Here is a 26,135-nt window from a genome sequence, read left to right as displayed (position 1 = left end):
CCTTCAACCGTCGTCTTGATCCATGGAATCGTCGCTGAGGTCGCCCATCTCCTCGGGTGAGAACTGGTCCTGAAGGGCGCGCTCGGAGCCAATAATCGTAGCTTTGCTAGATGAGGCTTCGTCCTTGGCAGCCAGGATGAGCGCTCGTGCTTGACGGATTGCTTCCTCTTCTGCCTTGCGCATTGTGCCGCTCACACGGACGACGCGAAAGATGCACGGTCGGCCATCCTTGACGGGCACCCGGTCCATGAATGTCAACGACGCCCACAGAATCTGATAGTGTGCTCTGGAGCACCTGAGGATGAAGGTAGATGTTGCCAGGGAAAGGTACTTGACTAGAGGCTCTGTTAGCGTCGGTCATGGGAGGCGAGAAGGGCCGCACGAACCCGTGAGGTGGCCCTCCAGAGCTCCTGCTCCGTAGTCGCCAAACAGCAGCGCCGCTTCGGTTCGGATGGCCTTAAGAAGGGCTTGAGGCGTGAGCCTTTCGATGGTTGGCTGGCGATGGACCACCAAGTCGGGTACTTTGGATGAGGCCCTGGATGTCGCCTCGGGAGGATAGACGATGTTGACGAGGAGATATCTCTCCTTGATGCGGACCATTGTGAGTTTGCTGCGTCAGTTGTCGCTCGACAATATTGTTGTCACGGCATGTCCCCTCAAATTCGGCAACTTTCAGTGGTGATGTGCTGCACGCCGCGCCGTAGATGCGACTGATGGTGCGTTCGCGTGGTGGTGTTGATGGTGAAGTTTTGAGGCGTGTTTCGGCGGCATCCGTAGCGTCGCTTTCTCCCAGACAAATTGGGGCGGCGGGGGCGCCACCAACAGCGGATGCATTGAGCTAGCTTCAGGCCCCGCGATGGCCTCCGAGCTACGCCCACCTCCAGCGACAGCTGCTCCAGCCTCCTCATCAACGCTGCACCGGTGGTCGTGCGTTTTGCCATTGCGAGTCACTCTACAGTCTCATACCTGAACACAAAGATTCACATCCTATAGTCGAACATTCATCACGATGGACGGCCCTCTGACGGCGGCTCTTCTCATCGTCTCAACGACGGCCGCGCAGAACCCATCCGCAGACGCATCGGCGGCCATACTTCGCGACGTTCTCGGTGATGAGGGAGATGGCAAGTGGAAGCTCACCGGCGAGACTATTGTGACCGACGACGTTGTCCAGATCCAGAGGCAAATCACCGTGTGGGCCGACGGGCCGGAGGCGCCCAACCTGATCATCACGACGGGAGGCACCGGCTTTGCTGTGGCTGATGGGACCCCAGAGGTATCTAGATCTTCCTCAAGTTTACGAAGTTGCCATTATTGATTCACTCAAGGCCGTTTCGCCCCTGCTTCACAAGCAAGCGCCCGGGCTGGTCCACGCCATGTTGGCCTCCTCTCTCGCCGTAACGCCGTGTAAGCCATCCCGCAAGAGCCAACTCCTCCTCTGCTAATTGTCGCAGTCGCCATGATGTCTAGGCCAGCGGCTGGCGTGCGAAACAAGTCCATTATAGTCACGCTTCCCGGCTCGCCCAAAGGTGCCAAAGAAAACCTGCAGGCCATCATCAAGACGCTGCCGCACGCTTGTCTCCAAGCAGCAGGCGCCAACTCGCGGGCTCTGCACTCCGGAGGGGTCAAGAAGCTAGAGTCGGAGGCCGGTATCACTGCGGCGTCGAAATCGCAGACCCAAGTCCACGGGCATGGCCACCATCACCACCACCACCATCACGGGCATGGCCACGGGCACGGGAGCCTTGTACGGCATGCGAACCCAAACGCTCAGGCACTCTCAAACGATCCCCAGCTCGGGCCCTCGCGGCGAAACCGCGAGTCGCCCTATCCTATGTTGTCGGTCGACGACGCCCTCGCTCTCATCGCCGAGCACAGTCCTGAGCCACAAATCTTTCAGCGCAATGTCGACGAATCCATCGTCGGCTCAGTCCTTGCAGAGCCCGTCAAGGCACAAGAGAACGTTCCAGCATTCCGAGCCAGCATCGTCGATGGATACGCTGTCGTGGCCCCAAAAGATGGCAAAATGAAGGGTGTGTTCCCCGTCACGGTGATTTCTCACGCAGCTCCCGGCGAGGTACGACCGTTGAAGGAGGGCGAGATTGCTAGAATCACCACCGGTGCGCCGCTGCCTCCGGGGGCTACGTCGGTCATCATGGTGGAGGATACGGTGCTCAAGACGATGACGGATGATGGCAAAGAAGAGAAGGAGGTGGAGATTCAGGCCGAGGGAGTCAAGGAAGGCGAAAATGTGCGAGAGGTGGGGAGCGACATCAAGGACGGCTCGGTCATTCTCGACAAGGGCGAGCAAATCTCGGGCGTCGGCGGAGAGATCGGCCTCCTCGCCGCTGTCGGGGTCGCACAAGCCAAGGTGTACCGCCGGCCGGTGATTGGTGTCCTGTCCACCGGCGACGAGATCATCGAGTACGCCCGTCCGGGCCCGCTGCGGCTTGGCGAGGTCCGCGACATAAATCGCATCACGCTCATCTCGGCCGTCAAGGAATGGGGATTCGAGGTCCTCGACCTAGGCATCGCCAAGGACAAGCCGGGCACGTTGGAGGAGACGCTCCGGAACGGTCTAAGGCGGGCTGACGTGCTCATAACGACGGGCGGGGTGTCGATGGGGGAGCTGGACTTGCTCAAGCCCACGATTGAGCGTTCTCTCGGCGGCACCATCCACTTTGGAAGGGTTGCCATGAAGCCAGGAAAACCGACGACGTTTGCCACGGTGCCGGTCAAGGACAACGACGGGAACCGGGTGTCCAAAGCTATCTTCTCGCTGCCGGGCAACCCGGCGTCGGCGCTGGTGACGTTCCACCTGTTCGTGCTCCCCTCGTTGCACAAGCAGTCGGGCGTGACGCCCGTCGGCCTGCCCAAGGTTCCGGTCGTCCTAGCCCACGACTTTCCGATGGATCCCCGGCCCGAATACCATCGCGCCGTGGTGGCGGTCGGCAAGGACGGACAGCTCACGGCCAGCAGCACGGGTGGGCAGCGGAGTTCTAAGGTGGGAAGCTTGCGGTCGGCAAATGCCTTGGTGTGCATGCCGAGCGGTAAGGGGAAGCTCGAAAAGGGGTCCAAGGTCGAGGCGTTGCTGATGAACGCAGTCCGAGTGGCTTAGGAAAGTAAGGCGTCGCAACACTTGGATATTGTTGCGCATACATCGGCGCAACTCAATGGGGCTGAGCCAGACGCTTCAAATAGTTTGACTGATCTAATGTTGGCTCATCTCTCGGGCTGATGTACATACATGTTCAAGTCCAGGGGCTGGCTAGTGGTACAATCATAACATAACCTCCCCAGCCTATCATCCCAAACGCCAGACCAAATACTATTGGCGCAATGCAACTGGCCGCCTCGCCGTTCCGTCAGTGGCGAGCTGCCGCTACTCCGTGACAAACATCTCACACATCTTCCCGCCCTGCGGCGCCTCGCCTCACCTACGAGGTCTTACCAAAGGAGTAAGCCTTGCCGGACACCAGCAGGCCGATAATGAGGCCGAAAAGGCCCAGTACGGAGCTGAAGATCTCGATAACCAGAATTTTGACGAACCTGTATGCAGCATTAGCGTACCAGACCAAGATGGCTGGGCCCAAATAGACGGCGATGGGAGAGGAACGCACAGCGACCCATCGGCGGCGTCGGCAAGGGCGGCCCCGCTGCCGTTGATGCCGACGGCGACACCGCACACGAGGTTGCACAGGCCGACCGTCACGCCTGACCAGAAAATGGCGTAGCCGGTATAGTAGGCATTGGCAGAAAAGGCTTCGGGGCCCTCGACGCTGTCGACCAAGGCGGAAAAGACGATGGACATGATGACGCCGTAGATGGCGACGACCTCGCAGAAGATGATGGAAATGAGGTTCTTGGTTCGGATGCGCGGCGCCTTGACGCCGGCGCCGAGGATGGAGGATCCAGTGATGAAGATGCCCCTGTTATACCGCCTCGAGTCAGCAAGCAGCTCGTTTCATCGACCTTTGGTCCCTTGCGGCGAGAACTCCGAGAGTGGGTTGGTGATGCTCACCAAGCGGCGCCGACCACCGACAGGCCAATGCACAGAGCGATGCCAAGGTCAGCCCAGGCGTAGGGCGACACTGATTCTAAGAACGCGCCGACGTTGAATGACTCGCCGCTGCCGGTGAAGAGCATGTCTGCAATCGACGTCATTCGTCAGCCAACATCATCGTGATCGTCATCCGCGAAACGAGGGGATTCCCGCGGCGCGGCATTGCACGTACACGCTCCCACGATGGTCAGAAACGACGTAATGCCGCCGACTCCATAGTAGAGGCTCATCGCGGCGGCTTTCGTATCGGTGCTGCTTCGACGTCGAGGGGGGTTCGGCGGTCGATGGCGTCGAACGTGGGCGAGTGCGCGGCTGCGATGATGGTCGAGGCCGTAACAGCTGTCCGAGCTCCTCCAGCGAGTTGCTTGGCTGGTTGGTTTCCCGCTGGCGCGGCGGCGCGACGGGGCCCTGCGACGTCACATGATGTGGCGCCAGGAGGCAGCAGTCCGTTGCTGTGGCTGAGCGGTCTCCTTAGTCAGCGGTTGTGGCTCTGAGCACACCCGTTGTTACCCCTCCGCCTCGAGGTCGCCTCGCAACCTCGCCCTTGCAACAACGCCGTCTCGCATCCTCGCCGTTGCAACATCGCCGTCTCGCAACCTCGCCCTTGCAACAACCACGTCTCGCCAGCAAGTTTCCTTGCTGCCACGCCCGTCGATCGCTCTACAGGACTCTCGCGCTTGATACATCCACCGCAGCCATGGCGTCGGGTGCACAGAGTTTCTACGAGCTCTATCGTCGGAGCAGGTACGGCGCGGGAGCAGAACAGTCGACCGTGACTGTGTGATGGTTGTCACTGGCATGCTGACACTGACGCTCTCTCCAGTATCGGTCTCGCTCTGACGGACACGCTCGACGACCTCATCAGTGATGAACGCATAAATCCGCAGCTTGCGATGAAGATCCTGGGCAACTTCGACCAGGCTATCACCGAGACTCTGCAGAAGAGCGTCAAGAGTCGCCTCCAGTTTAAGGTCAGTGCTCCTCGCTTGCGTGCGGCCTTGTGGGTGCGTCGCATATACTGATGAGGGCCTGTGTAGGGGAGCCTCGACACGTACCGTTTCTGCGACGAGGTGTGGACGTTCCTTATCAAGAACGTGACTTTCAAGATGGACAACGGTAGCCAATCTGTCCAGGCGGACAAAGTCAAGATTGTTAGCTGCAACTCTAAGAAGCCTGGAGAGACTTAAGGGGCCGCAAGAGATTTGCTGGCGGTTGTTATGATAGCCGGTCGCGGGCCGGCTACGGGTAATGACACTAATGCTGCTGACCGGAGCTTATGACATTATTAGCGGCTTGCATTTATGGCGTTAAAGGGCATTAAAGGGCGGGTTTTTATATAGAAAAAAAGAAACAGGTTTTCAGGCGCTTTAATTTATAATTAATTGCATCCGATATTTAAAGGTTTATAAATACTTTTTAGTATTTATAAACTTAATATTAAGCTATAAAAAGACCTTATTAATTATTTTCTTATAATTAATATTTTAATGTTAAGTTATTAATATATAATTTTATAAGAAAAGAGTATTAATCTTAATAATAAAGGCTTAAAAAAGAAAAATACATTAGGTAAAGGTATTATAAGCTAGATAAATAAGGTATATATAATACTTAGATAAGGAAAATACCGCTAAACGTAGCCTAACACTAGCAAGCCTCATAAGTCCCAAGCGCGTGAGTCTCGAGACTGACATCATCCTCAGCCCAGATATCCGTGGCTGCCTCCTGTGCGGCCCAGACATTCTCGGCAGGGCTTCCTTTATCTGTGGAGCAGGGATTGTCTGGTGTTGATCCATCGCATGGTCGCGGTGGTGCTGCAACTGATCCGCAATCAGGAGTTTGCGAGGCAATTTCACAGAATTAAGATGCGCGCGAGTTGAGAGTCCGTCAGCCCAATCCCTTGTTTGAGCAGCCTTTTCGCGGATAGTCGAAGAAGAAACGCCGCAGGCCTGCTGAGAGGAAGAAGGTTGAGAGCGGCTCCTTTTGACTGAGGTACGCTCCAGTACGTGTCCGTAGATTGGTCCCCACGCTGCGTCCATGCGTTGTGCCAGTGAGTTCTTCTCGCCTTCCCCAGCTCTCTAAGTGAGACGGTGATCGGCGTCGGGGCGGGTGATCACGCCTCACCTTCACGAAACGTCCCGTAGCATCTTGAAAGGATGGTATCCTGGGCGGTTCCGTAGCATTCTTTTTCCTTTGGCGGTTGGGTTGTTCCTGTTGTTTGTTTAAGTAGTATGTTAAGAGCCATCGGGTTGAGGCGAGCGCATCATCAGGTTTGGGGCATGTAGGCGAGTGATTGAAGGTAACTATCCCTAAGGACCGTCGGAGATTTAGGGGCATATCTAGAGGAGAACTACTATTTACCCACGCGTATATCTCTATTTGCCTACGCCCGCCTATATAAACCGGAGCTCTATATAGTCATAGTTATACGGCTTATATCCACGGTCGCAGCAGGCCAGCAACCCAGCAGGCCAGCAACCCAGCAAGGTAGCAACTCAGCAGGCTAACAGGCCAGCACCGCAGCGGGCTAGCAGCAATTGAAGGCATCGCGGGCTGCTACGCTGCTGCGCTACACAGCAATTAAGGCTACCGCGGGCCGCGGGCTGCTGCGTTGCTGCGCTGCTTGGCTGCTGGGCTGCTAGGCTGCGCGGGCAATTGAAGGCATCGCGAGCTGCAGCGGCTGCAGCAGCAATAAAAGGCATCGCGGGCTACGCGGCTGCAGCAGCAATTGAAGGCAGCACGGGCTGCTGGGCTGCGGCGGCCGGGCGATGGGCTTGTATACTGTGCGCGGCGTGGGCAAATAGAGATATGCGCGTGGGTAAATAGTAGTTCTCTACAGGAATACAAACAGGAAGTGATGAATGCAGAAGATGAAGAATGACAAGGTATCTAGATTCTGCAGCTGGATCATGGCTCCTTTCAGAGCTATGACGGAGCATGCATCGTTGTCAGCACCCATCGATTGACAGCGCACGGGGCGAATGACAACCTTTTCTGCCGCCTGCCTGCCCCCTTGTTTGTTTCACGTCATGGGCCCTATTCCGTTCAACGTCATAATCATTACTTGACTGTCTTCAGCCCTGAGCAGATAACTAGATGCCCCCGTGATAGTGAGATCCCGAAGCTCTTGCTTTCGACAGCTGAAGTGATATGTATTCATGGCGAGATTACCCGCATGCGGACGATTCATATCATTGCTATTCTTACTTGGTCTAGTGCCTATTATCTTGAGCCATTGTACGAATGCACACCGCTATGCTCAAATCATGATAACCACGTCCTACCTCGCGGCCCCGTTGCTGGTTATGCCATTTGTTTCTACGCCATTCTTGGCTATGCCATTGGCCTTGACACCATTCGTCTTGACGCCATTCTCTTCCAGGCTGTGCACGGTCTTCTCCTCATTGGCCACCAGCCTTTCCGTGCCTTCAACCAGGGCTTCAAATACCTTCTGAATGTGCTCTGGCTGGGTGGCGGCGACGCCGGTGCAGATGCGGATGGCAAACTTGCCGTTGATGACGGTGCTCGTGAGGTAGAACTGGCCAGCCGCGTTGATCTGCTCGTACAGCGCCTCGGTGCGGCGGTTGACCTGTTCCTCATTGTGACCCGCGAGGCGAAAGCTAAGAAGCGCGAAGCGGGCCGGCGTAAAGATGGTGAACAGATCCGGGCGCTGCCGCAGCTTCGTCTCGAGATTCTCGCACAGGCTGACGCCCTTTCGGACGTGTGCCTGGAGGCCGCGCAGGCCGTAGGAGCGCAGAACGACCCAGAGTTTGAGGGATCTGAAGCGACGGCCGAGAGGGATCTGCCAGTCGCGGTAGTCGGTGACAAGATCGCCATCGGAGAACTGGTTACGGAGGTAGGGTGGCTTGATGCTGAGGGCTGAGATGAGGTCGGCGCGGCTGCGAACCCAGACTGCGGAGCAGTCAAATGTCGTAAGCATCCACTTGTGTGGGTTGAAGTTGAAGGAGTGGAAGTCAGCCATAGGTTGAGTCAGGGACTTGTTTTCGTCGAGCAGTAGCGCCGAGCCAGCATAAGCGGCGTCGACGTGAACCCAGACCTCCGTCGCGGTGCCAGCACGAGGGGCGAGGGCGTTGACAATGCCAGGAAAGTCGTCGACGGCGCACACGTCGGTGGTACCAAGCGTTGCCGTCAAGTAGAAGGGCTCGAGCCCCTTGGCGGCAAGGTCCTCGAGGGTACGGGCAAGAGCCGGGCCTTGCAAGGCAAAGCCATGCTCCTCGTCGACAGGGACGGTGGCAAAGCGGACGCCGAGGACCTGCGCAGCCTTCTTGGTGCTGGAATGGGCGCCGGCGCTGCCCAGGGCGACGAGGCGGCTGCGCAGGCGCCACGTCTCCTCCTCCTTATCCTCGCCTTCGGGAAGATGGGCCGTCCTGGCCGCGAGATACTTGTCTCTAGCAGCGACCATGACGGTCAGGATGGCCTCGCTGGCGCTGCCGTGGATGACGCCGCCACCGTGTGTCTCCCCGCCACTGAGAAAGCACGAGGGTAACGCCAGAGCCTGGGCCAACCAGTCGAGCGTGACCGTCTCCAGCTCCGTGGCAGCGGGACTGCAGATCCAGTTGAAGTGTGCGCCGTTGAAGGCGTTGGACCACATCTCGGCGATCGCCGCTGGGTAGCTGCTGGAACAGGGAAAGAAGGCCATGAAGCCCGGTGACGACCAGTGTGTGATGCCGGGCATGATCTTGGACTGGATGTCGGCGGCGATGTCGGCAAAGGGCTCGGGGTCGAGGGGCGCCTCGGCGGGGAGCAAGGGCCTTAGGTAGCCAGGCTGGACATTGGAGACGACGGGCCGCGAGGGGACAGACTCATGGTAGTCGGCGACTGCGGGACAGTGTCAGCGAGGATGTTCGATTCGACGTGATGCGATTCGATGCGATGCGACGGGGGCGAGGCAAAGATAGTGAGCGCGAGCCCATGTCACCGTGCCCCCTCTCAATCGCAAGTTCCAACAGTGCCTGTGAACCGCAAGGGAAACCGACGCGCGCAATGGCTGACCACCATAACGCGCTCGCAATTTACTCCCCGACGGCGCAACAGCGCACAAACGTAAGGTGGCAAGTCTGCGGGCCACGCGGGGGAGGGGCATGTCGAGTTTCACCCCGTGTCCCGACGCATGGCGTCGACACGACATGGCCGGCGCAACCAACAAGACCACGACCAGGAACAGGAGCAGGCAAGCAGGGTGTTACAAACTTACTCTGGTCGACAGCCTCCTTGGCCGCCTGGCGAAACTCATTGACATCCATCTTTGCCGTGCGCTGGTCTCTCTCTTTTCCTTTTCTTCGTCCCGCGTCTTCCCCAGCACAATTGCAAAAGAGACGAAGGAAAAAAGGGAGGTCGGACGGAGAAAGCAAGTCGATAAATCGGTTCCAAGGAGTCGGTCGGCCCACGCAACGCCCGTCCGTCGGTCCTCCCGCCCCTCCCGCATCGCAATCGCGACCTCTTTATACCGACGTCGGCCCCAGTGGGCGCGGGGCGCTCACAGGTTCTGGGGCTTCTGCTCCCCACCTCCGTTAGCGAAGGGGGGGCCGCTTTGGAGGGGCCTCTGGGGGAACATCGTTGGTGCTCGTCGCGCCCGCCGCGACGGCGGCGGACGGCGCAGCGTCGGGGAAGAGGTTTCCTCCCCAAAAAAACCGGGGGCGCGGAAGCGGAACTGGTCGCTCGGAATGTCCTGCGGAACGGCACCCCGAGAGGCCCGCCCCAGGAACGCCCCCGCCGACGCCGTGCCGGCGACACTGAGCCGTCACTGGACGGGTGCCGTGCAGCTTGTCATATATGTCAACGCAATTGCGCCCTTCGATGACAAGACGCCCTTTCTGACGCTTCGATGACACGGCCCTTGCTTGATGCACCGCATCTGCCCGTTTTGGTGGGGCGAGTGACGGCGTCCCTGCGAGCCCCAGGCCATGTCGTTAACGAGAAGCTCAGACGAAGCTACTTTGCAGCTTATCTTACAGCAGGGCAACTGCCGGGCTGATTGCGTCGAGTTGACGTCGCCGTTGCGGCTATATCATCCATTGTCCAGCTGCCGTCTCGTTCAATATGATCAATCTCATATCATTGTGGCATTATTTAACTGTGTCGGCTCAGTGGCCGCACCGCTCGTGTTCCCATGCATGCACCAACCGTTGGTTCTGCCGTCGAGGCTACAACTCCAAAATGCTGCTCCCCAATACAGTAAATACTGTACTCGCCAAGAATCATATGTGTCTGCCATATGTTTGTGCGTGTGCGTGTTCCTCCAAAACCGAACGTGGGGCTTTCAACGCCAGTTCCCTGTCTGACTCCCACGCATGCTGAATGCCAGCTCGTTCCGACGCCGCAGGAGGCCACCTTAGCCGTGGCTCACTCCGCTCAAGATGCCCAAATGAAGGTAAGAATCGGCGCCTGTGTATATCCCAAGGAGTGACCGCGCCGCTGATGTTCGAAATGGGGCCTAAATATTAAAAAGAAATTATCGGCGGCTGTCATTAGTCCACCTTGATTGCCCTGCACCGCAACACATTAGAACTCAACCTCTCGCGCACATCACAGGGGCAGAAGGCCATCTTCACTTACCCGTATATCCGCCGCACGAATGCGTACGCGCTCAGGAATCCCACCGTCCCGGTCAACAGTCCGTACACGCAGCAGGCCATGAAGCTGTACGTGAAGAAGAGCAGGCTGCTCACGAACCCGCTTATGTGCAGCTTGAACGTATAGTACCATATGCAGTACCCAAACACCCACACCGCGCTGCCGCCACCGACCAGAAACGACTGCCACCACCAGTGGTAGTTCTCTGAGCAGAGCTGGATGTAAATCGTAACCACCGTCACCTCGGCAATCGTTACCACCAAGATGACGGACACCATCGCCAGGAATCCAAAGACGTAGTAGTAGCCGCTCTTGTCCTGCCACACGGACTGGAACACGAACAGAAGCTCGATGAAGATGACGGCGAACGGGATCAGGCCTGCCAGCAGGATCGACTGCAGTGACTTGATGTACCACGCCTGGTTCGGGATCTGCCGCGCCACCGACGCCGTCCGCGTCGGATGCTCCCAAGCGCCGGCTTTGACGTACCCATAGTACGAGCCAGCCAGCACGAGCGGCACCTGCACGCACAACCACAGCAGCAGAATCGACATCAGCGTCCCGAACGGAATCGCCGTGCTCGACGCCTGCGCCCACACGAAAAGATTGAGGATGAAGACGAGCCCAAACGTCAACCCAGGGAAGAGCAGCGCCGTCACCAGCGCGTTGCCCCTGTAGTTCTTGCCATCGAAGCTCTTGAACACCCGCGCAGAGAAGTACCCGGAGAAGACGCCCGCGAAGATGAACAGGCCAACGCCCACGCTGATGAAGCCACCCCGGAAGCTCGGGTTAAGGATACCCAGGGCGCTCAGCGACACCAGACCGATTGCCATGAATAGCAACTGCATTCCCGAACCCACGAGAGGTGCCAAGAGGTTTCCACAGCTCGGCTTGCGGAACACGTCGGCGTGAAGCAGCTTCCAGCCCGTCACATCCTCGAGTGCCTCGTCTTCGTCGGACACGTCGGCATCATTGTCAACATCTGTCCCCTGGTCGAGAAGGCCAGGCACCTTTTCCTTGGGCGAGCGCGCGCCGGACCGGGGCTTCTTCCGCCTCAGCTTGCCGTCCTCGACGGCGGCGTCCTTGTAGGCCTTGATATCCGTGCGGATGGTCTTAGCCAGGATGATCATGACGATGCCCGTGAGCAGCCCGCAAATGATGAGCGAGTTGACAATGGCCAGCCAGTGAATGCGCGAACCCTCCTCTTGATTCACAAAGTACAGGTCCCACCGGTGAGACCATTCAATGCCTTCGTCTTCGCGGAAGTAGACCGAGTACGTGTAAGGGATCGTGAGCGAGCCGCCCTCGCCCTCGTCGTCTTCCAAGGCGTCTGGGTAGTACGACGAGTCGGGGTATCGGGCCGCGAGATCGCTCGTCTTGTTGGCTGCCATGTAAAGCTCGAACCCGCCAGAGACGTGTTGCAAGTCCATGGGGCACCCCGAGCCGTCCCTGCGGTTGTCGCGGCCAACGCTCTTAGGGTAGACCTCGAAGCCGACGACGAGCCTCTCGCCCCTTTCGCCTGCCTTGCCGGGTGCTTTGCGATATCGGATCACGATGGTGTGGTGGTTGTGCAAAAAGTATCTAGCTTTGCCGGTGGTAGGCGAGAGTTCCGTGTATCCGAGCTTGAATCCAGCCGCGTAGTACTTCTTAGTCTTGTCGCTCGTCACGAAGCTCGTCGCACCGGGCAGGTTGTCGACAATCCACTCGGTGACGTAGCCGTCACGAACCATCTCCTTGGCGCGCCGCAGATCGCTGCGTGAGATGTCCCTGTTGCAAAGAAAGTTACACGGCTTATCTTTTCCCATCTCCAGTTCCATATCCGACGCCATAATGCGGTCGCCACGGAGGACTTCGCCGAGGTTCAAGGGGATGCTCTGCCCGCTAAGCAGGCCGCCGCCAGCCCGGGACTTGCCCGTCGGGGGACAAACGAATGGGAGATTGTAGTAGGCATACTGGAGTTGCGTGTTGTCCGAGTACACCTTGTTGACCAGCAGCGGCAATTGGCTACCTTCCTTGTAGCTCTTGATGGACCATCCTATATGATGACGTATTAGCACCTCTGCGCAAACCGTCGTTTGTAACCTTGGCAGCCTGGAGCTCAACCCGCCGTACCTGGTATGTAGAATGCGTCTGCGGGCGTCAGGAGCAGCAGAGAGAGCAGGCCGCCGAGCCCGGCCTTCAACCCCGGCACCATGGCAGCGGTCGTCTTACGCCGTGTTACTTCAATTGCCGTCAGCTTGTCGCAGAAGCTGTGTTCGTGCCGGAAACTCGCCGGACGTCGGGCTTTGTCGCTCGAAGGGGAGATCGAGTCGTTCTGTAACGTGGTAGTTCGTACAACGGCGTTGGGCGGTCGGGGAGCGCCTCGCGGTCAGAGGCGTTGGGTGGTCGACGTCGCAGCGGCTGGCACCGAAGATGCCTGAGACTCGCACAGCCGGCGGTGCACAAGTCTTGGAGAAGAGGGACGGGGAAAACGAGTGTAATCGGCACCGAGTGCCGTGGTCAACGTGCTCACGAGCGCGGCTTCACAACGACCTGCGAAACAGCGCGGTACAGGGGTGCCCTCTCCCGGGGGGGGCGTCGTTCCCAGTTGAGAAGCACCGAGACGAGACGCAGAGCGATCGTCGCTCTTCGGCCGAGCTGGCAGACAGGTCAATGGGCCGGGGGAAAAAGCAACGAGGGTCGAGAGGCCACGTTTGATCGGTGACGGGCACGGTCGATGTCGAGTACAGAGCGAGAGTGGACGAGAAGGAGAAAGGAAAGCGAAATGGGGATGGGGGACGATAGCAAGGGGTGAAAGCACTCGACGATTGAAGAAGAGGCAGATAAGGCGCTGGGACTGCAGAGCCGGGGGGCAGCGGCTTGTGCGGGTGGACGCTTGCGGCGGCTGCTTGCATGGCGCGACCCGGGCCACGGTATGGTACATGGTATGGTCTGGAAGCTCATCTGGAATTCTAATGTCACCTACTGAAACTTGGTGCCAGCAGCAACTGGCGGTGTTAGCCGAGGCTTTACCGATTCAGTCTTGAATCGCACCAGGCCCGGTTTGCCGTAGGTCATCGGTGGCACTCAACTGGAGCCCGCCGCCGCGAGCACTGGAGCCCCCGCAAGCCCCAGCGGTGCCGCGCCTTCCAGCATCTCCCATGCCTGGGGGCCCTGCTAACTGATTGCAGTGGGGCTTTCAGTGCCTCCCGCCGGTGCTTCGGCGGCCTGAAAGCCTGTCTGCGGCCCCGCCCATCCAATCATCAAGCTCCGTGCTCTGCCGGTTGGACCTTGCATTGTGGCTCCCTGGCCCCCAATGGAACTCCCCATCTCCCCCCCATCTTCTCGACTCCATCTTCGTGCAACACACAGAGACACCCCATTTCGTGCTTCGTATGATGCCCCGTTAAACAAGCATCGCCCAGCGGCCGAAATCCTTGGCACCGCGACGCTCTGCACTGGGCGCCCCCACCAGCTGCTGTGATGCCGCTCCGTGGGAGCCAGGCTCTGTCGCACGGCCTCATGGCCCGTAGCTCGACTGACCTTTACCAGGTGTCGCGTGTGAGTTGTGCGTGTCTCACTGTGCGAGACGTACGGCGGCCCAGGGCGCATTGCAACGGTTGTCAACATGTCCCATTGTTCGGCGGCGCGTGCTGCATGTCTTGTACACGTTATGTGTCGTAAAGACGTGCAAGACATATTCCCCCTGCACACTCTGTGCTGTCCTCCATGGACGCATAAAGCCATGCATCTTATCTGAGACATGCAGCAATTGGCCATCATTTACTTCGTACAAAGTCCTGCCGACTTCTCGGTGACGGCTAACAGGCCCAACGTACGCTGGAGAAAAGTCCGGGCAAGGAAGGATCCGGGATATTCGATCAAGCTTGTTGAGCGTCTGAAAAGTTGTGATATATTGAATTCACCGCCCGCGGCTTCCCATATCAAAGTCGTCAGGTAAGGTAGCCGCATTACCCCTGTCATAGCCATCATCATCACTCATGATTCTTGTAGGCGTGCATTCACCCGCATCACGCGCAACACCATTCACCCAATGCTGAAAACGCCGCGCTCAAATGCATATCCGAATCCTTTCCTCAAGCAGTTGCTAGCAAACCAGCCAAATGGCAATAACAAAACAGACTTTGGAACGTGTAAAAAAAGAAAATTGGTTCCAATATACGCTTTTGGGGCAGAGACATGATGTGAAAGCGCAGACAGGATGGATGTAGTTGTCGCAAGTCGCTAAAAGCAAATATTACCTCGTCACTTTCCTCGGGCTCGCTCAGATCAAGCAAGCCTATGAAAATTCAGTGTGAAAAAAAAAGGCATAGAGCGGTAAGTCGAGATTGGCCATGACGTCGTGAACGTGCTTCTTATGCAACTGCAACTGTCCACCGGCCGAACTCTTCGTAACCCGGTAGCAGGTTGTTGCTCTGGGCGGTCATCTCGGGGATTCGGAAGATGCGAGGCTGAAGGTGCGCATCGACGTCGGCACCCTCATCCTCTGCCATGGCGGTGTCGAAGCTCGGCAAGCCGTCGTCGAACTGCGGTTCGTGGATGGTTTCCACACCAATCTGCAGAGGGACTGCCAGCGTCATGGCAGCATTGGTCGGTCCGACCGATAAGCTCAGATGCAGCGTGTACGTCCGAGAAATGAGGCAAGAGTGAAAGGTCGGCAGGAAGATCTTTCGATTCGTCATCGGGATGCTGAAGGGGACCTCCACGACCGCTGAATGCCGAATCGGGCATTTCTTGGAGTTCTTGCTCTTGCCGACGCGGCCACGGCTCTCAGAGCAGTCCGTCTCGGAGGCGTCTTCCTCGACACCGAGACTCGAGTATCCAGAATCGCGTCGACCGCTCGTGTTTCGCTGCTGCCAACCCACTCTGTCGATGGGGTTGGAGAAGAGCGTGTTGGTGGTCGTGTAGCTGAGCGAAGGGTTCGCCGTGTACGCAGCGCGGCTTCCCAAATTCGGCAACAGGTCTGTAGGCGCAGCGCCAAAGAAGGTGGCCGCCGTGATTTTGCCCGAAATGGAGTTGATCTTGGGGGGAGCCGTTTCCGCTGACGTGGGTGCAAACTGAAGTTCAACCCTTGCGGTCGAGCTTGCCGCGCCATGGCCATCAGCGGCGAGCATCACAGCGCGAGGCTGCGTGGCCGTGGCAGTCAACTTTCCGGCCTTGGCGGCGAAGAGGTTCTTTCGGATTGTCCTCGACTTGGACAAGTTGTACCGCTCATCCCTGAAAGTGATGTCGAGGGGGGCGTCCTCAGGCTGCGCGGGAAGGACCTTGACCATGTGGTACCCTTCCATAAACTTGGCTGAACTGCCATCCTCGGCCCTACGGTACGCTCTCGCCTTGATGGCGTACTCGACCTGCGCCATCTCAGGCGCCTGATCGTCGGCTTCCCAGAAACCGACGGTCGGAGGAGGGCGCAAGTGCTGCTCCCGGACGGCGGGGCAGCTGCAGTGGTGATTGCAGGCACCCAGGGTGAGCTGGTGAGGGACGACGAAGTGGAAGGGGATCGAGTAGGGTTTCCCGGCCTCAAAGACCCTGGAACTGGGAATGGAGGAGGGCGGGATTGGCATCCGCAGCTTCATAAAAGGGCGGAACGAGTGCGAGGGGTATTGCTGGACGAAATCAAGGCGAGTGGCCGCGATGCCCGTGAAGATGATGTCAATGTCATCAAACGGAGTGTCTCGCTGAGTCTTGATAATGGCCTGCCCCGCGATGGTCGACCCTGATGTATAGACCTTCGAGTTGAAGTGTCGGTCGATCTTGACATCAATGGTCGGCTTCTGCTGGGCAGCAGGCTTGGCTCGACCTCCGACACGAGGCGCAAGGGCGCCAGCGGTTGGCGGGCTGGGCATCTCGAGTTGGTCTTTGTTTTCGACGAGAGGCAGTAGATTTCCGATTGCAGTGAGATAACGAGGCGCGCAAGACAGGTGGTTTCTCTTGCTCAAAGCAATTCGCTCCGTTGATCGGGCAAACGGTCGCGCGCACAGAGGCGTTTTCTTATAGCAAAGGGGAGATGAGGGGGCTCTCGGCCAAGCCAAGCTTGCAGGATAGCAGCTGGTAGTCTTGCTCGACTGCAACGGCGGTTGTGCCAACCAAGAAGCTAGCCACCAATAAGATGGTAGTTGGGACGCGTCAAGTGCGGCCGGTGACTTGTTCCCGTGGGTAATGTCCGAGGGCGCAGAAGCCTATTGGAGCAGCGCGAGGGGGCTATTAGACGTAAGAGGCAAATGGTGAACGATCCGATGGCGAAATGGCAGCAAGGGCGTTGAAGACGAGGCAATGATGACAAGGCAGACGGCTGGCGGCGGGTATTAGAAATGGGAGGATTATAAATTAGGCCCGGCCAAGACAGGGAAGAGGAAAACAGCGATGAGGGGATGCTCGTCGCGGCTCGAGAAGAGTGGTGGTGAGCTGACGACACGATCTGGTGGGCAAAGGGCGGGCGGGCGAGCTTTCTTTCTTATACCAGCCGTCACTTGGGCCACGCCGTGGTCGACGGAGACACTCGCGGAGCCGACACCTCACGATAGTGCCACCGCAGCACGACCAGCGGCGCTGGTGCTGGAGCTGCTGGGGCCCGGGGGCCACATGGGCACGGAGAGGGTGGGAGGACCACACCCAAACTGGCCAGGAGCGCCCGGGGAGCGCATAACAGTCATACCAGTCATGCCTCCGCATCGCGGCATCAAGGTCCACGTTGAGGTCCACGTCGCGGCGAAACAGGCGCAAAGGCAAAAGAGCTTCGTTGCGCCGGAGCGCCGATGAATTGTCATGGAATGCGGCGGGAAGCACCCCGGTCGCAGGCGTGCCCGGGCCCGGGTGGCATGGCATGGCTGGCCTGGCCTGGACTGGCATGGCATTTTGCGTGGGCAGCGCGCATGGACCACCCATGCATGCACGCAAGCGGTGTTGGATCCGGGCCCGGTACCGGTACTTGCGTTTGCTCCTGCGCCTGCGCCTGCAAGAACTGCTCCTGCGCCTAAGGTGTGCCTGCACACCAGCTGGAGATGGTGATGGAGATTCTCAGCCAGCAGGACGAGAGCGCGATGCGCGCACGCCCCTCCCTTCCCTGTCCTTCCTCCCCTTCCTCAACTTTTGGTCCCGTCTTGCCATCGATGCCCTCCTCGCCTCGCCCGCTCCTTCCCTTCCCGCTCCAACAGCAGGCCCCTCCTTGCGACCGCGCTGTGGCGCCACCCGCAGAGTTCGCTCCCGCAGTGCGCCTGCCCTCCCTCCCCTCCCTGCCCTTACCTGCAAGCACAAAGCACGCCAAAGTCGCCGCTTCGCTTGCTTCCGTGTGGTGGTGTTGTCAGTGCAGCGGGTGCAAGGGAGCCGCTGGCGCCTCCTCCGGTCGGCCGATTGCTCCAATCGCACCACCAAGGCACACACGCTCCTGCCACCTGGGTATTGTTTGCTTCGAGAGGGCAGGCACAATGCTACCTGTCCCCGTGTGATACTCAAGCATCCGAAGCGCGTGCCGCCTGTAGTAATGTCGATGTCACGAGGGCCCCAAGCAAACCTCAGTGCAGGCCTTACAGCAAAAGGCCTTCCCCTTGTTGCCACGCCCGCAAGTTGGACCCCGAATTTTCGCTTGTATTTCGCCCGAGTTGTATCGTGCGCTTGGCCCGTGCTCATGGGAGGGAGTGCCCTCGCGCCACCATCTCTCAGTCGCCCGCCGGTGCGCGCAACCCGACGGAACCAGCACGCCATGCGCCAGGCCACTCTCGTATGAAAGCCGCTTCGCCGACGGGGCACCACCATCACCACCACCACCACCACCACCACCACCACCCCTTCTGCACTCCCATCCAAAAATAAGTCGGCCTTCACCAGCCACACACTCATCCACACAGGCACACAAAAGGTGATCGCTTCGGAGCTCTTGAGCCGCATCGACATGCCCCTGGATCTTCACCACACTTGACGACTTCTTGCATCATTGGCGGACCACAATCTCCTTGGTAGCTGCACATCGCGATACTGAATCGGCCCAAATCGAGATCTTGGGTGCAGCGAGCCCTGGCACGGATGCCCAGACTTCAGCACCAAGTGGCTCTCATGATTTCATGGCGAGCGCGGCCTTGTTACCGTGGAAGTTTCGACAGCCCCGGCAGACGCTCTTCTCCAATTTTACGCTCCATCGGTGACTCTTGGCCTCTCTGCTCCCACCCCCCAGGACCCCTCCACAAGCTCCCAGGAAGAGCAAAAGACCCATTTTGCTCCAGCAACAAACGCGCAATTGCTGGAAGGGTGGGAGCGCTACTTCGTATCACCAAGCCAAAGTGCGACTGACACGGCTGACCGACCCTTTGGCTTCGCCCGCCGCCGCCGCTTTGAGCGGCCACATCTCACCGTCGCGATGGCCTCGAACGTCCAGGACCGCGCCTTGGGCCCCCGGGTTTCCGCGCTCCCTGCTCGGCTACCCGGCTGGCCTCCACGTCCTCCACCCGTTCTAGTGTTCGCATTACGCGAACTGTCGTGGAAATGCCCCTGCATCGCCGAGCAGGCGGTTGTGCCCAATGCCATACCCGCCGAGAGAGCGCGCTTCTCCATTGCATGTCATCAAAAGCCCCCGTCCACGACCGGCCACCAACACGGCCGCCCCGCGAGGACTGCGGTCGAGACCGGCGGTGGGCAGGGTCGCCGGCCGCAACGGCCGTTAATCGGAAGTTGGCCGGAAATATCTTCAGGCTCGCTTCTTTTTCGCCTTCCATGTTGGCTTCGGTGCCTGAAAGCGGCGGCGCCACTCGACCACGGCGTTCTGCCGGGCACTGGCGCAGGGGCTAGGGACGCGGGTGGTCTGTCTACGGAAGGCGAAGCCCAAAACAACAGCTCCACGCAAAACTTGACATCTGGGTAGAGGGACCCAGGGACCCGATACGGGACGGAGACCCCTGTTTCGACAAAGAACACCACTCCGAGCCGTGGAACCTGGGGAATCTCGTGCTAAAGGACGCTGCATGTCTAGCAGCTGTTGGCCAGAATGCGGGGGGCCCAATATGGCGTGTATTTCATCGCCGAAGCCACATGCCCTGTGAATGATGCCGCGTCTGGGCTGAAACCATTCGAGGCTCTCTGCCCGTCGTCCCGGCACCAGCGCGCATGCAACGCAGAGCACGAGTATCACCGTGGGCCTCGAAGATGGGTCACTCTCGCCATCGACGCAAGTCCGCCGAACCCCGGGTTGTGAGTAGGCAAGCTCACCGCTACGGCTCTTCTTTCTCGCGTTGAATGCATCACATGGTCAAGCCATTGTGGGTTGGTTTCATGACCTCGCGTCAGCTATGGCCGCAATTGCCTTTCCGATTACCCGCCGCTGGTGCACAGCTGCTAGATGTCCGATAACGGCTATTGTGCAGCACAGTATCGCAACTCGATCCAAGATGGCTGGCTCGTCAGCCGACCAAGAAAAAAAACTTCGCCCCATCCGAGCTACCCACCACCAGGCAATAACCTCTATGAGCAACCTCCACCTGTGCGCCAGCGCCAGCACCAGCGCCATCGTGATGGCTTGCAACCCTGGTGCCGTACCGATACTTGCCCATCTCGCCGCGCCCTCCTCCCGATCCAGTCTGTGCGCCACCAGGGCGTTGCAGGAACACGCCCTACCACCCAAGGGTTGCGGGCTTGCGATCGTCTTTCGGCCAACCAAACAGCTGAGTTGCCGCACACCTCGCGCGATGCCTTCCTCCCCTTCGTAACAGGAGGCCGAGGGCCACCTCAGCCGTCGCGGCAAGGGGCAAGGGCCACGCCGAGGAGCGCTCACACTGTTGTTGCGGCTCATGAAGACGCACGAGAGCCGAATACCGCACCGTGCAACAACCTCGAGACAGGAAGCAACTCGGTCAGTTCAGGCTGATGATGGGGCCGCGGAGCACATGCAGGCGACCGGAGCACCTCGACCCCTTGACCTGCCGGCCTTGAATCCACAGAGCTTAACGCACGAGATGCCAGCCGATCTCCGTCTCTGGGATAGCGCGGGCTCCCGATTGGAACCCCCTTGACTCAGGCGGACGCTTGGGACGGGCCCCAAGCTCCGGCATCTGCTCGAACAACGGTCGAGCACAAGGACGCGCTCCAGCACGCGGCTGGTCCCTCCCGCCAGAAAGCTTGGGCGCCTGATTTACGCAACACTATTGGCGCATCTCCCAGCTGGACCCTGGATTTCTGGACGATCCCGCCTTCCACGCCATCTGGCCAATCGCTGGCTTCTCCAGCAACATGCGGCCTCTGCCGCCGCAGCAGATCCATCCACTTCCATGATGGCCTCCCACATTCCCCGCGCTTGCGTATTGTCCATGCCTGTGGATGTAAGCTCGAGGGGCCAAACCGGTCTTTTGCCACACTCAACCTGTTCAGTATAATGCGTTGTACTGTTGCAAAGCTGGAAGAGGTGCTGGAAAGAACTGGTTTCGCACAGCCGCCACGTCTCTCGCCTGCCCAGGCAAGTAGTCACTCGTCGCAAGGATTGTATTCGCGAGATGGGCTCGGCGGGACGCGTGAAATATGTATGCTTGTCTTGTCTCTGTCTAGCTCTAAGCCTCCGTAAACCGCTTTCAGGCAATAGGGAAGCAACCAAGTACGCCACGGCGGCCACGTCCCTCGTCCTCACAACACCTATTTTGTTGCCTTGGGCGCTACCTCCTCGAGTCCTCGCCGCGTCCGTCGTCTTTAAACGCACCGCCAACGATGTAAAGACATTCATCAGGACACCAGTTTGCACGGTTTGAGCTATTCATTTTCCCAAAACAACTCTGACCTGGAATGTCTCCGTCCTCTCCCTGTAGGTTAGCCATCTACCTAGTAGTTTTGGACGACTTCAAAGCCCTGCGCTTCTTGCTTTGACCCATCGCCGTCCACGTTGCTGGTGCCGCCATGGTTCATAGTCGACTTCTTTTGCTCCGGCAAGTGGCATTCGATATCCGGCGTCGTGGCGTCCACTACACGGTCAGAGTTGTGGCCAGCATGCTCGGGTCGATTCCGGCCTCCGCGATAATCTCTTGCTCCTCGCCGCTGTCAGGAGTTGTCGCCGAAATGCCGGGCTCTGGCAAGTTCCTGGTCATGGTCATGTTGTGCCATTCTGCCTCTCGATTGTCGACTTGTCTCTGCGGCGTCTCTACTTTCGCTGACAACACCTCGAGACACCTTTGTAGATTCCGGTCGTACGCCAAAAAAAACAGGTCGCAAGTATTCTTGCGGGCCCGTCGTTCTTCTTCATGGCCGCGGCTATTTTTGTGTTCCTGGCACTCATGTCCTCCAAGGCCCTTTTCATGGCCATATCCCATTCTTCGGGAACCTCGTTCGTGGACTCTGCCGTCGGAGTCTCAGGGCTGGGCTTGATTGTCTTCGCCCGTGTGTTGGTTCCAGCCGCGAGAGAAGCCGCGCTTCGTTTCTGAGGCACGCGCGATGTTCCTGATAAACATGCTTGGCTGCGGTCTGCTGCCATCCGAGTGTTTGTCCCCTCGAATGAAAGTCTCTGCTCGACGTCGCGACGCTCTCCCCAGTTTGCCGGGAGATCATCGTTCTCGTAGTAGGTCGCTGTCCAGTGCGTCTTGAAATTGGGACAGGACGGATGCCATCGCACGTTGCCGAACCCGAACATGGCCCGAGCCATCAGATACGGTGCCCAGTGCAGCTGCGTCGAGTACACCTTGAAAATGTAGTGGTTACGGCTGTCAGGAGCGGCATTCCTGCGTCCTGCCCACCACGAGAAAGACCCATAACTGACGATCGTTCTCGTCACAGCGGGGCTCGATCTGAGTCCAGATGGCCTCGATACCTTCCTCTGCCATCTCTCCTCGTCCGTGGCGTCGTCTGGCAGGTCTGGGTACTCCTGGGACGCAGCGCGGTCGTTGCCCTTGCGGACCAGATTTGCGTAGCCCGTTGCTGATACACCAGACGGGGCGGTTCTGCGGCTGCATGACGAAATGATGATTCACACCGGAGCGAATGGCGGAAACACTTGGGAAACTGCGGACGGAAACAGAAAGAATGAGTCGGGTAACCGCGTGGAATCGGTCCGTAGAGATCAGAATGAGAGCTACATGGGCTTGTCTGATCCTTGACTCGATGAGTCACCGACCCAACGTGACCGCTGTTGACAGGAGCTCATTCTTCCGTACGGTAGAAGTGTGGTGAGATAGGAGGCAACGGGGAAAGTTTTATGTTGAAGGGGATTCGGGGGGAGCTGGCGTGGATGTTGGCGGCCAATATCACCAGTCGGGAGTTGACTTCGGGGGGCTCAAGACGGTTTGAACAGTGGTTGGTGCTACGAGTTATCGTCGTTGCTACGGAGAACAGGCTAAACCCCAATATAGAATTACTACTAGCAGTGCTCCTACGGTGCACCTATATGCAAGGTTGGTATCTCGCTATTGAACATGTTTCCCCGATCTAGTGTTGGTTTGGCAATGCAAGACTCAGCCCTTACAGCTTTCGAGGCTTGAATTTTACAGTACTTGGGAGACATAGGGGCAACCTAAGCCACGGCCACCCCTATTGAGAGTGTGCAATGCCCTAGGTGAAAGTCCCAAACAACGTTGCAGGTTTCATAGCGGCCCGCTTGCCGCCGCGATTGTCCTAGACGCCGTTTGCGCATGCGCTGCTCCAACGCGCAAAAGGCCTTTGGGCACGCCTTTTACACAACCCAGGAACGCACACACGGGGCAAACTCCATCTCGCTGCAGACACACCAGTCCTGGCCTCGTGTCCAGACTCCGGACCAATGACTGTGAGGAGCAATACGTGCTTAGAAGGGATGGGCGGCACAGTGCCTCGCGTGTGCATGCCTGAGAAGTAGGGTGCCAAGTCGCCTTGATATTTTTATTAAATCCACCCGATACACGCGGTCTATCCCTCCATCAGGAACTGTCCACCATCCGGTGCTCTCGTCAGGTCGACGCGCAGATGCGACGTCAACATATGGCTAGCCGCTCATCCAACCACAGCGCAACGTCAGCAGCCTCCTGTCCTCCCATTCTCCGGAGCTCTCAAACATCACAACCTCGTTCCGTCGTCACCGTGCGAGTGACAGTGTTGCGGAGCATGCCTGGGTGGAGCGGCGTGGCCCAGGGGCAGTTGACAGTGTGTTGTTGCTCGTACACGCACACATCGCAACAGGGCTTTAATCGTGCCATGAGATGTACAGCATCACACCAGCCCCCACCGCGACGGCGGTGAACTGCACCAGGGTCTTGCGAAGCTCCGCCCCCTTGTTCGGCCCCGTCTCCAGCAGCTCCGGGATCACCGCCACGGTGCCGACGTACAGGAAGGTACCAGCGGTAAAGGGGAGCAGCATATCGCCCCAGGTCTAAATTCAGGCTTGTCAGATGATTGCTTCATGTTAGAGACTGATAGCTGCTTTACTCACCAAACTCGTTCCCCAGAGGCCGGCATTGCGCGGCATCGAGACCTCCGAAGTAGATGCACCACCGCCGAGTTCCTGAATTGCGATGCCAATCAGCGTCCCCAGCAAGGCGCCAATCGCCGTGACAAACTGCGACGCCATGGCTGCGCGCTTGGAGAAGCCAGACTGCACGAGCAGGGCAAAGTCGCCGACCTCGTGGGGAATCTCGTGGAAGAAGACAGCCACGGTTGTGGTGGCACCAATGGTGGGCGAGGCGTAGAAGCTGGCCGACATGGCCAGTCCGTCTGTGATGTTGTGCGTGAAGTCGGCGCTGCAGCACGCTTGTCAGTACTCGAAGGCGTTTCAGGGGAGAGGATCCGAGAGTAGGTGGCCTGTGACTTACATGAGGTTGAGGTAGCCGCCCAGCTTGACGCTCGGGTTCACCTCCTTTTGCTCCACGAGAGCATCGCTGCTCGCTCCGGCAGTCTCCTTGCCGGCCTTCTTCCTCGACTTGGTCGAGCCGTTTCCGGTATCGGCGCCAGACGCCTTAACCACAGACGCATCCTCCTTCTTCCCATGAGCGTGCCCGTGCCCATGGTCGTGGTCGTGACCCTGGCCGCCTGTCGCGATCCTCAGCCCCTTGTCCATGGCCACAAACGTCATGAAGCCGACGAGGATGCCGAGCCCCAGCACGAGGTTGCGGTTGGGCTCGACGAGGACGAAGCGCGCGCGCTCCGACTCGTCCTCGCCGAGGAAGATCTCGGGCAGCAGGTGGAAGAGGGTGTCGCCGAGCAGGCCGCCGACGGCAAAGGCCACCATGACGCTCAGCGACGCCGGGTCGATATTGGTCGGGCACAGGGCGAGGAGGAAGTTGGGCGGGCCCGAGATGTAGAGCGTCGCGAGGAGCGCGTTGATGGCCGGGCGCGAGCTCGGGAAGAGGGCGGCGAAGAGTCGCGTCGTCAACGACGAGGGCTGCGAGGCGTGGTGTGCGTGCTTGGCGGCGTTGAGCTCCTTGACGATGGGACACGTCTGCATGATGGGGAGGTTCGCCCCCGCCAGTCAGCTTCTATCGTCCAAGGCGAGGATTCGACATCGAGGGCATCACGGCAACGCGCGCGGGTGGTTACTCACCTGAAGCTTCTCGTCGAGCTCCTCGAGGCTCAGGCTCTCAATCGCCGCTGTCGACGGCACCGCCGCAGCAACCACGCAAGCCGCCAGCAGGCACAGGGCCAGCAACGCCGCCGCCGCCGTGCGAGAGCGCATCGTGAGCGCCATGTCTCTCGCTCAGAGTGTCCTCTCGTGTCCCTCCCCTTGTGCAGGCAATTGGCAGAGATGGGGCGGGAAAGGGGCAAGAGCTCGGAGGTCGGAGATCGGGGCGCCAGAGCTCGAATATGCTCACGGGATTGGCGAGTTGAGGAACCGAACCGAACACGGTGGACAGAATGGGATCGTCGACGACGTTTGTTGCAGCTGACGAGAGAAGACGATGTCGCTTCAGCTCGAGCCTCGAAACGGTCCAGAAATGGAAACGCGGCACTTGTGGTGAAGGGGGTCTCCAACGGGGGGGGGGGTTCAAGGGGTGGCCTGTGGTTGTCGCGTGCCTGTTCCCGCCAGCTGGGTACAAGGTAGCTCGTGGTAGGTCAGTCCGGCGGCGCGTCAGTCAGCTCGGCTCGGCGCGCCGAGCTTCCCTGCAGATTGACGAAGTTACTTCCAGGTTCCAGGCTCTCTTCCTTTGCGACCTCGGGTTCATTAGTCCTGCAGCTGTGGCCTGCAAGGCAATTTATTCATTCTGTCGTACCACGTTTCGAAAACCCCCTCGTGTCGGGATCGCACTTTTTATGTCATAATTACAGACTTTTATCGAACGCGCGACGGACTTTGAGCCCTGTTCCGTCTTGACCCTCACGCACCAAATGTTGTCGCGGGCGCTTGACGTTGTACACTTCAACCACGATGCGAGTGTGCAACTGCGCAGTTCTGGTAAGTGTACCTTTTTGCTTGTAATCTCAACTTTTGTACTCTTGATATACAGGGTGTCTCCCGTGTCTAAATGAGTGTGCAGCCGAATCCCAAATTTCCGGCCGTGTTCCTTCCCTTATTTGACGCCATGATGCAAACCCGCGGCTTCATCATCCGGTTTGG

At 58.7% G+C, this 26,135-nt stretch overlaps 8 protein-coding genes across 8 annotated transcripts; 2 read left to right on the top strand and 6 right to left on the bottom strand.

The window, feature by feature from the left end:
- Positions 1 to 3: 3 nt before the first annotated feature.
- PLICBS_001111 (uncharacterized protein) lies at positions 4 to 600 on the bottom strand (the record flags this gene model as incomplete). The annotated part of the gene is made up of 2 exons (XM_018317813.1): positions 4 to 335; positions 387 to 600. The coding sequence occupies 2 exons, from the start codon at positions 598 to 600 to the stop codon at positions 4 to 6; spliced, it is 546 nt and encodes a 181-aa protein (XP_018183338.1).
- Positions 601 to 1,009: 409 nt separating this feature from the next.
- On the top strand, positions 1,010 to 3,118 carry PLICBS_001110 (uncharacterized protein; the record flags this gene model as incomplete). Its single annotated transcript, XM_018317814.2, has 3 exons — positions 1,010 to 1,276; positions 1,329 to 1,407; positions 1,455 to 3,118. The coding sequence occupies 3 exons, from the start codon at positions 1,010 to 1,012 to the stop codon at positions 3,116 to 3,118; spliced, it is 2,010 nt and encodes a 669-aa protein (XP_018183339.2).
- Positions 3,119 to 3,437: 319 nt separating this feature from the next.
- Positions 3,438 to 4,293, bottom strand: PLICBS_001109 (H(+)-transporting V0 sector ATPase subunit c''; the record flags this gene model as incomplete). The annotated part of the gene is made up of 4 exons (XM_018317815.2): positions 3,438 to 3,549; positions 3,621 to 3,929; positions 4,022 to 4,148; positions 4,236 to 4,293. The coding sequence occupies 4 exons, from the start codon at positions 4,291 to 4,293 to the stop codon at positions 3,438 to 3,440; spliced, it is 606 nt and encodes a 201-aa protein (XP_018183340.1).
- Positions 4,294 to 4,760: 467 nt separating this feature from the next.
- PLICBS_001108 (transcription initiation factor IIA small chain (TFIIA 13.5 kDa subunit)) lies at positions 4,761 to 5,250 on the top strand (the record flags this gene model as incomplete). The annotated part of the gene is made up of 3 exons (XM_018317816.1): positions 4,761 to 4,807; positions 4,887 to 5,034; positions 5,101 to 5,250. 3 exons carry the CDS (start codon positions 4,761 to 4,763, stop codon positions 5,248 to 5,250), a joined length of 345 nt encoding a protein of 114 aa, XP_018183341.1.
- A 2,093-nt stretch (positions 5,251 to 7,343) lies between these two features.
- Positions 7,344 to 9,327, bottom strand: PLICBS_001107 (uncharacterized protein; the record flags this gene model as incomplete). The annotated part of the gene is made up of 2 exons (XM_018317817.1): positions 7,344 to 8,902; positions 9,279 to 9,327. The coding sequence occupies 2 exons, from the start codon at positions 9,325 to 9,327 to the stop codon at positions 7,344 to 7,346; spliced, it is 1,608 nt and encodes a 535-aa protein (XP_018183342.1).
- Positions 9,328 to 10,551: 1,224 nt separating this feature from the next.
- PLICBS_001106 (uncharacterized protein) lies at positions 10,552 to 12,851 on the bottom strand (the record flags this gene model as incomplete). Its single annotated transcript, XM_018317818.2, has 3 exons — positions 10,552 to 10,570; positions 10,640 to 12,692; positions 12,770 to 12,851. The coding sequence occupies 3 exons, from the start codon at positions 12,849 to 12,851 to the stop codon at positions 10,552 to 10,554; spliced, it is 2,154 nt and encodes a 717-aa protein (XP_018183343.1).
- Positions 12,852 to 15,012: 2,161 nt separating this feature from the next.
- Positions 15,013 to 16,503, bottom strand: PLICBS_001105 (uncharacterized protein; the record flags this gene model as incomplete). The annotated part of the gene is made up of 1 exon (XM_018317819.1): positions 15,013 to 16,503. One exon carries the CDS (start codon positions 16,501 to 16,503, stop codon positions 15,013 to 15,015), a length of 1,491 nt encoding a protein of 496 aa, XP_018183344.1.
- A 7,268-nt stretch (positions 16,504 to 23,771) lies between these two features.
- PLICBS_001104 (uncharacterized protein) lies at positions 23,772 to 25,268 on the bottom strand (the record flags this gene model as incomplete). The annotated part of the gene is made up of 4 exons (XM_018317821.1): positions 23,772 to 23,957; positions 24,018 to 24,324; positions 24,397 to 25,022; positions 25,125 to 25,268. The coding sequence occupies 4 exons, from the start codon at positions 25,266 to 25,268 to the stop codon at positions 23,772 to 23,774; spliced, it is 1,263 nt and encodes a 420-aa protein (XP_018183346.1).
- Positions 25,269 to 26,135: the final 867 nt, after the last annotated feature.

The sequence above is a fragment of the Purpureocillium lilacinum genome (assembly GCF_023168085.1).
Source record: "Purpureocillium lilacinum CBS 284.36 DNA, scaffold_1, whole genome shotgun sequence".
Lineage (NCBI taxonomy): Eukaryota > Fungi > Ascomycota > Sordariomycetes > Hypocreales > Ophiocordycipitaceae > Purpureocillium > Purpureocillium lilacinum.
This window is presented reverse-complemented; position numbering and strand designations above follow the sequence as displayed.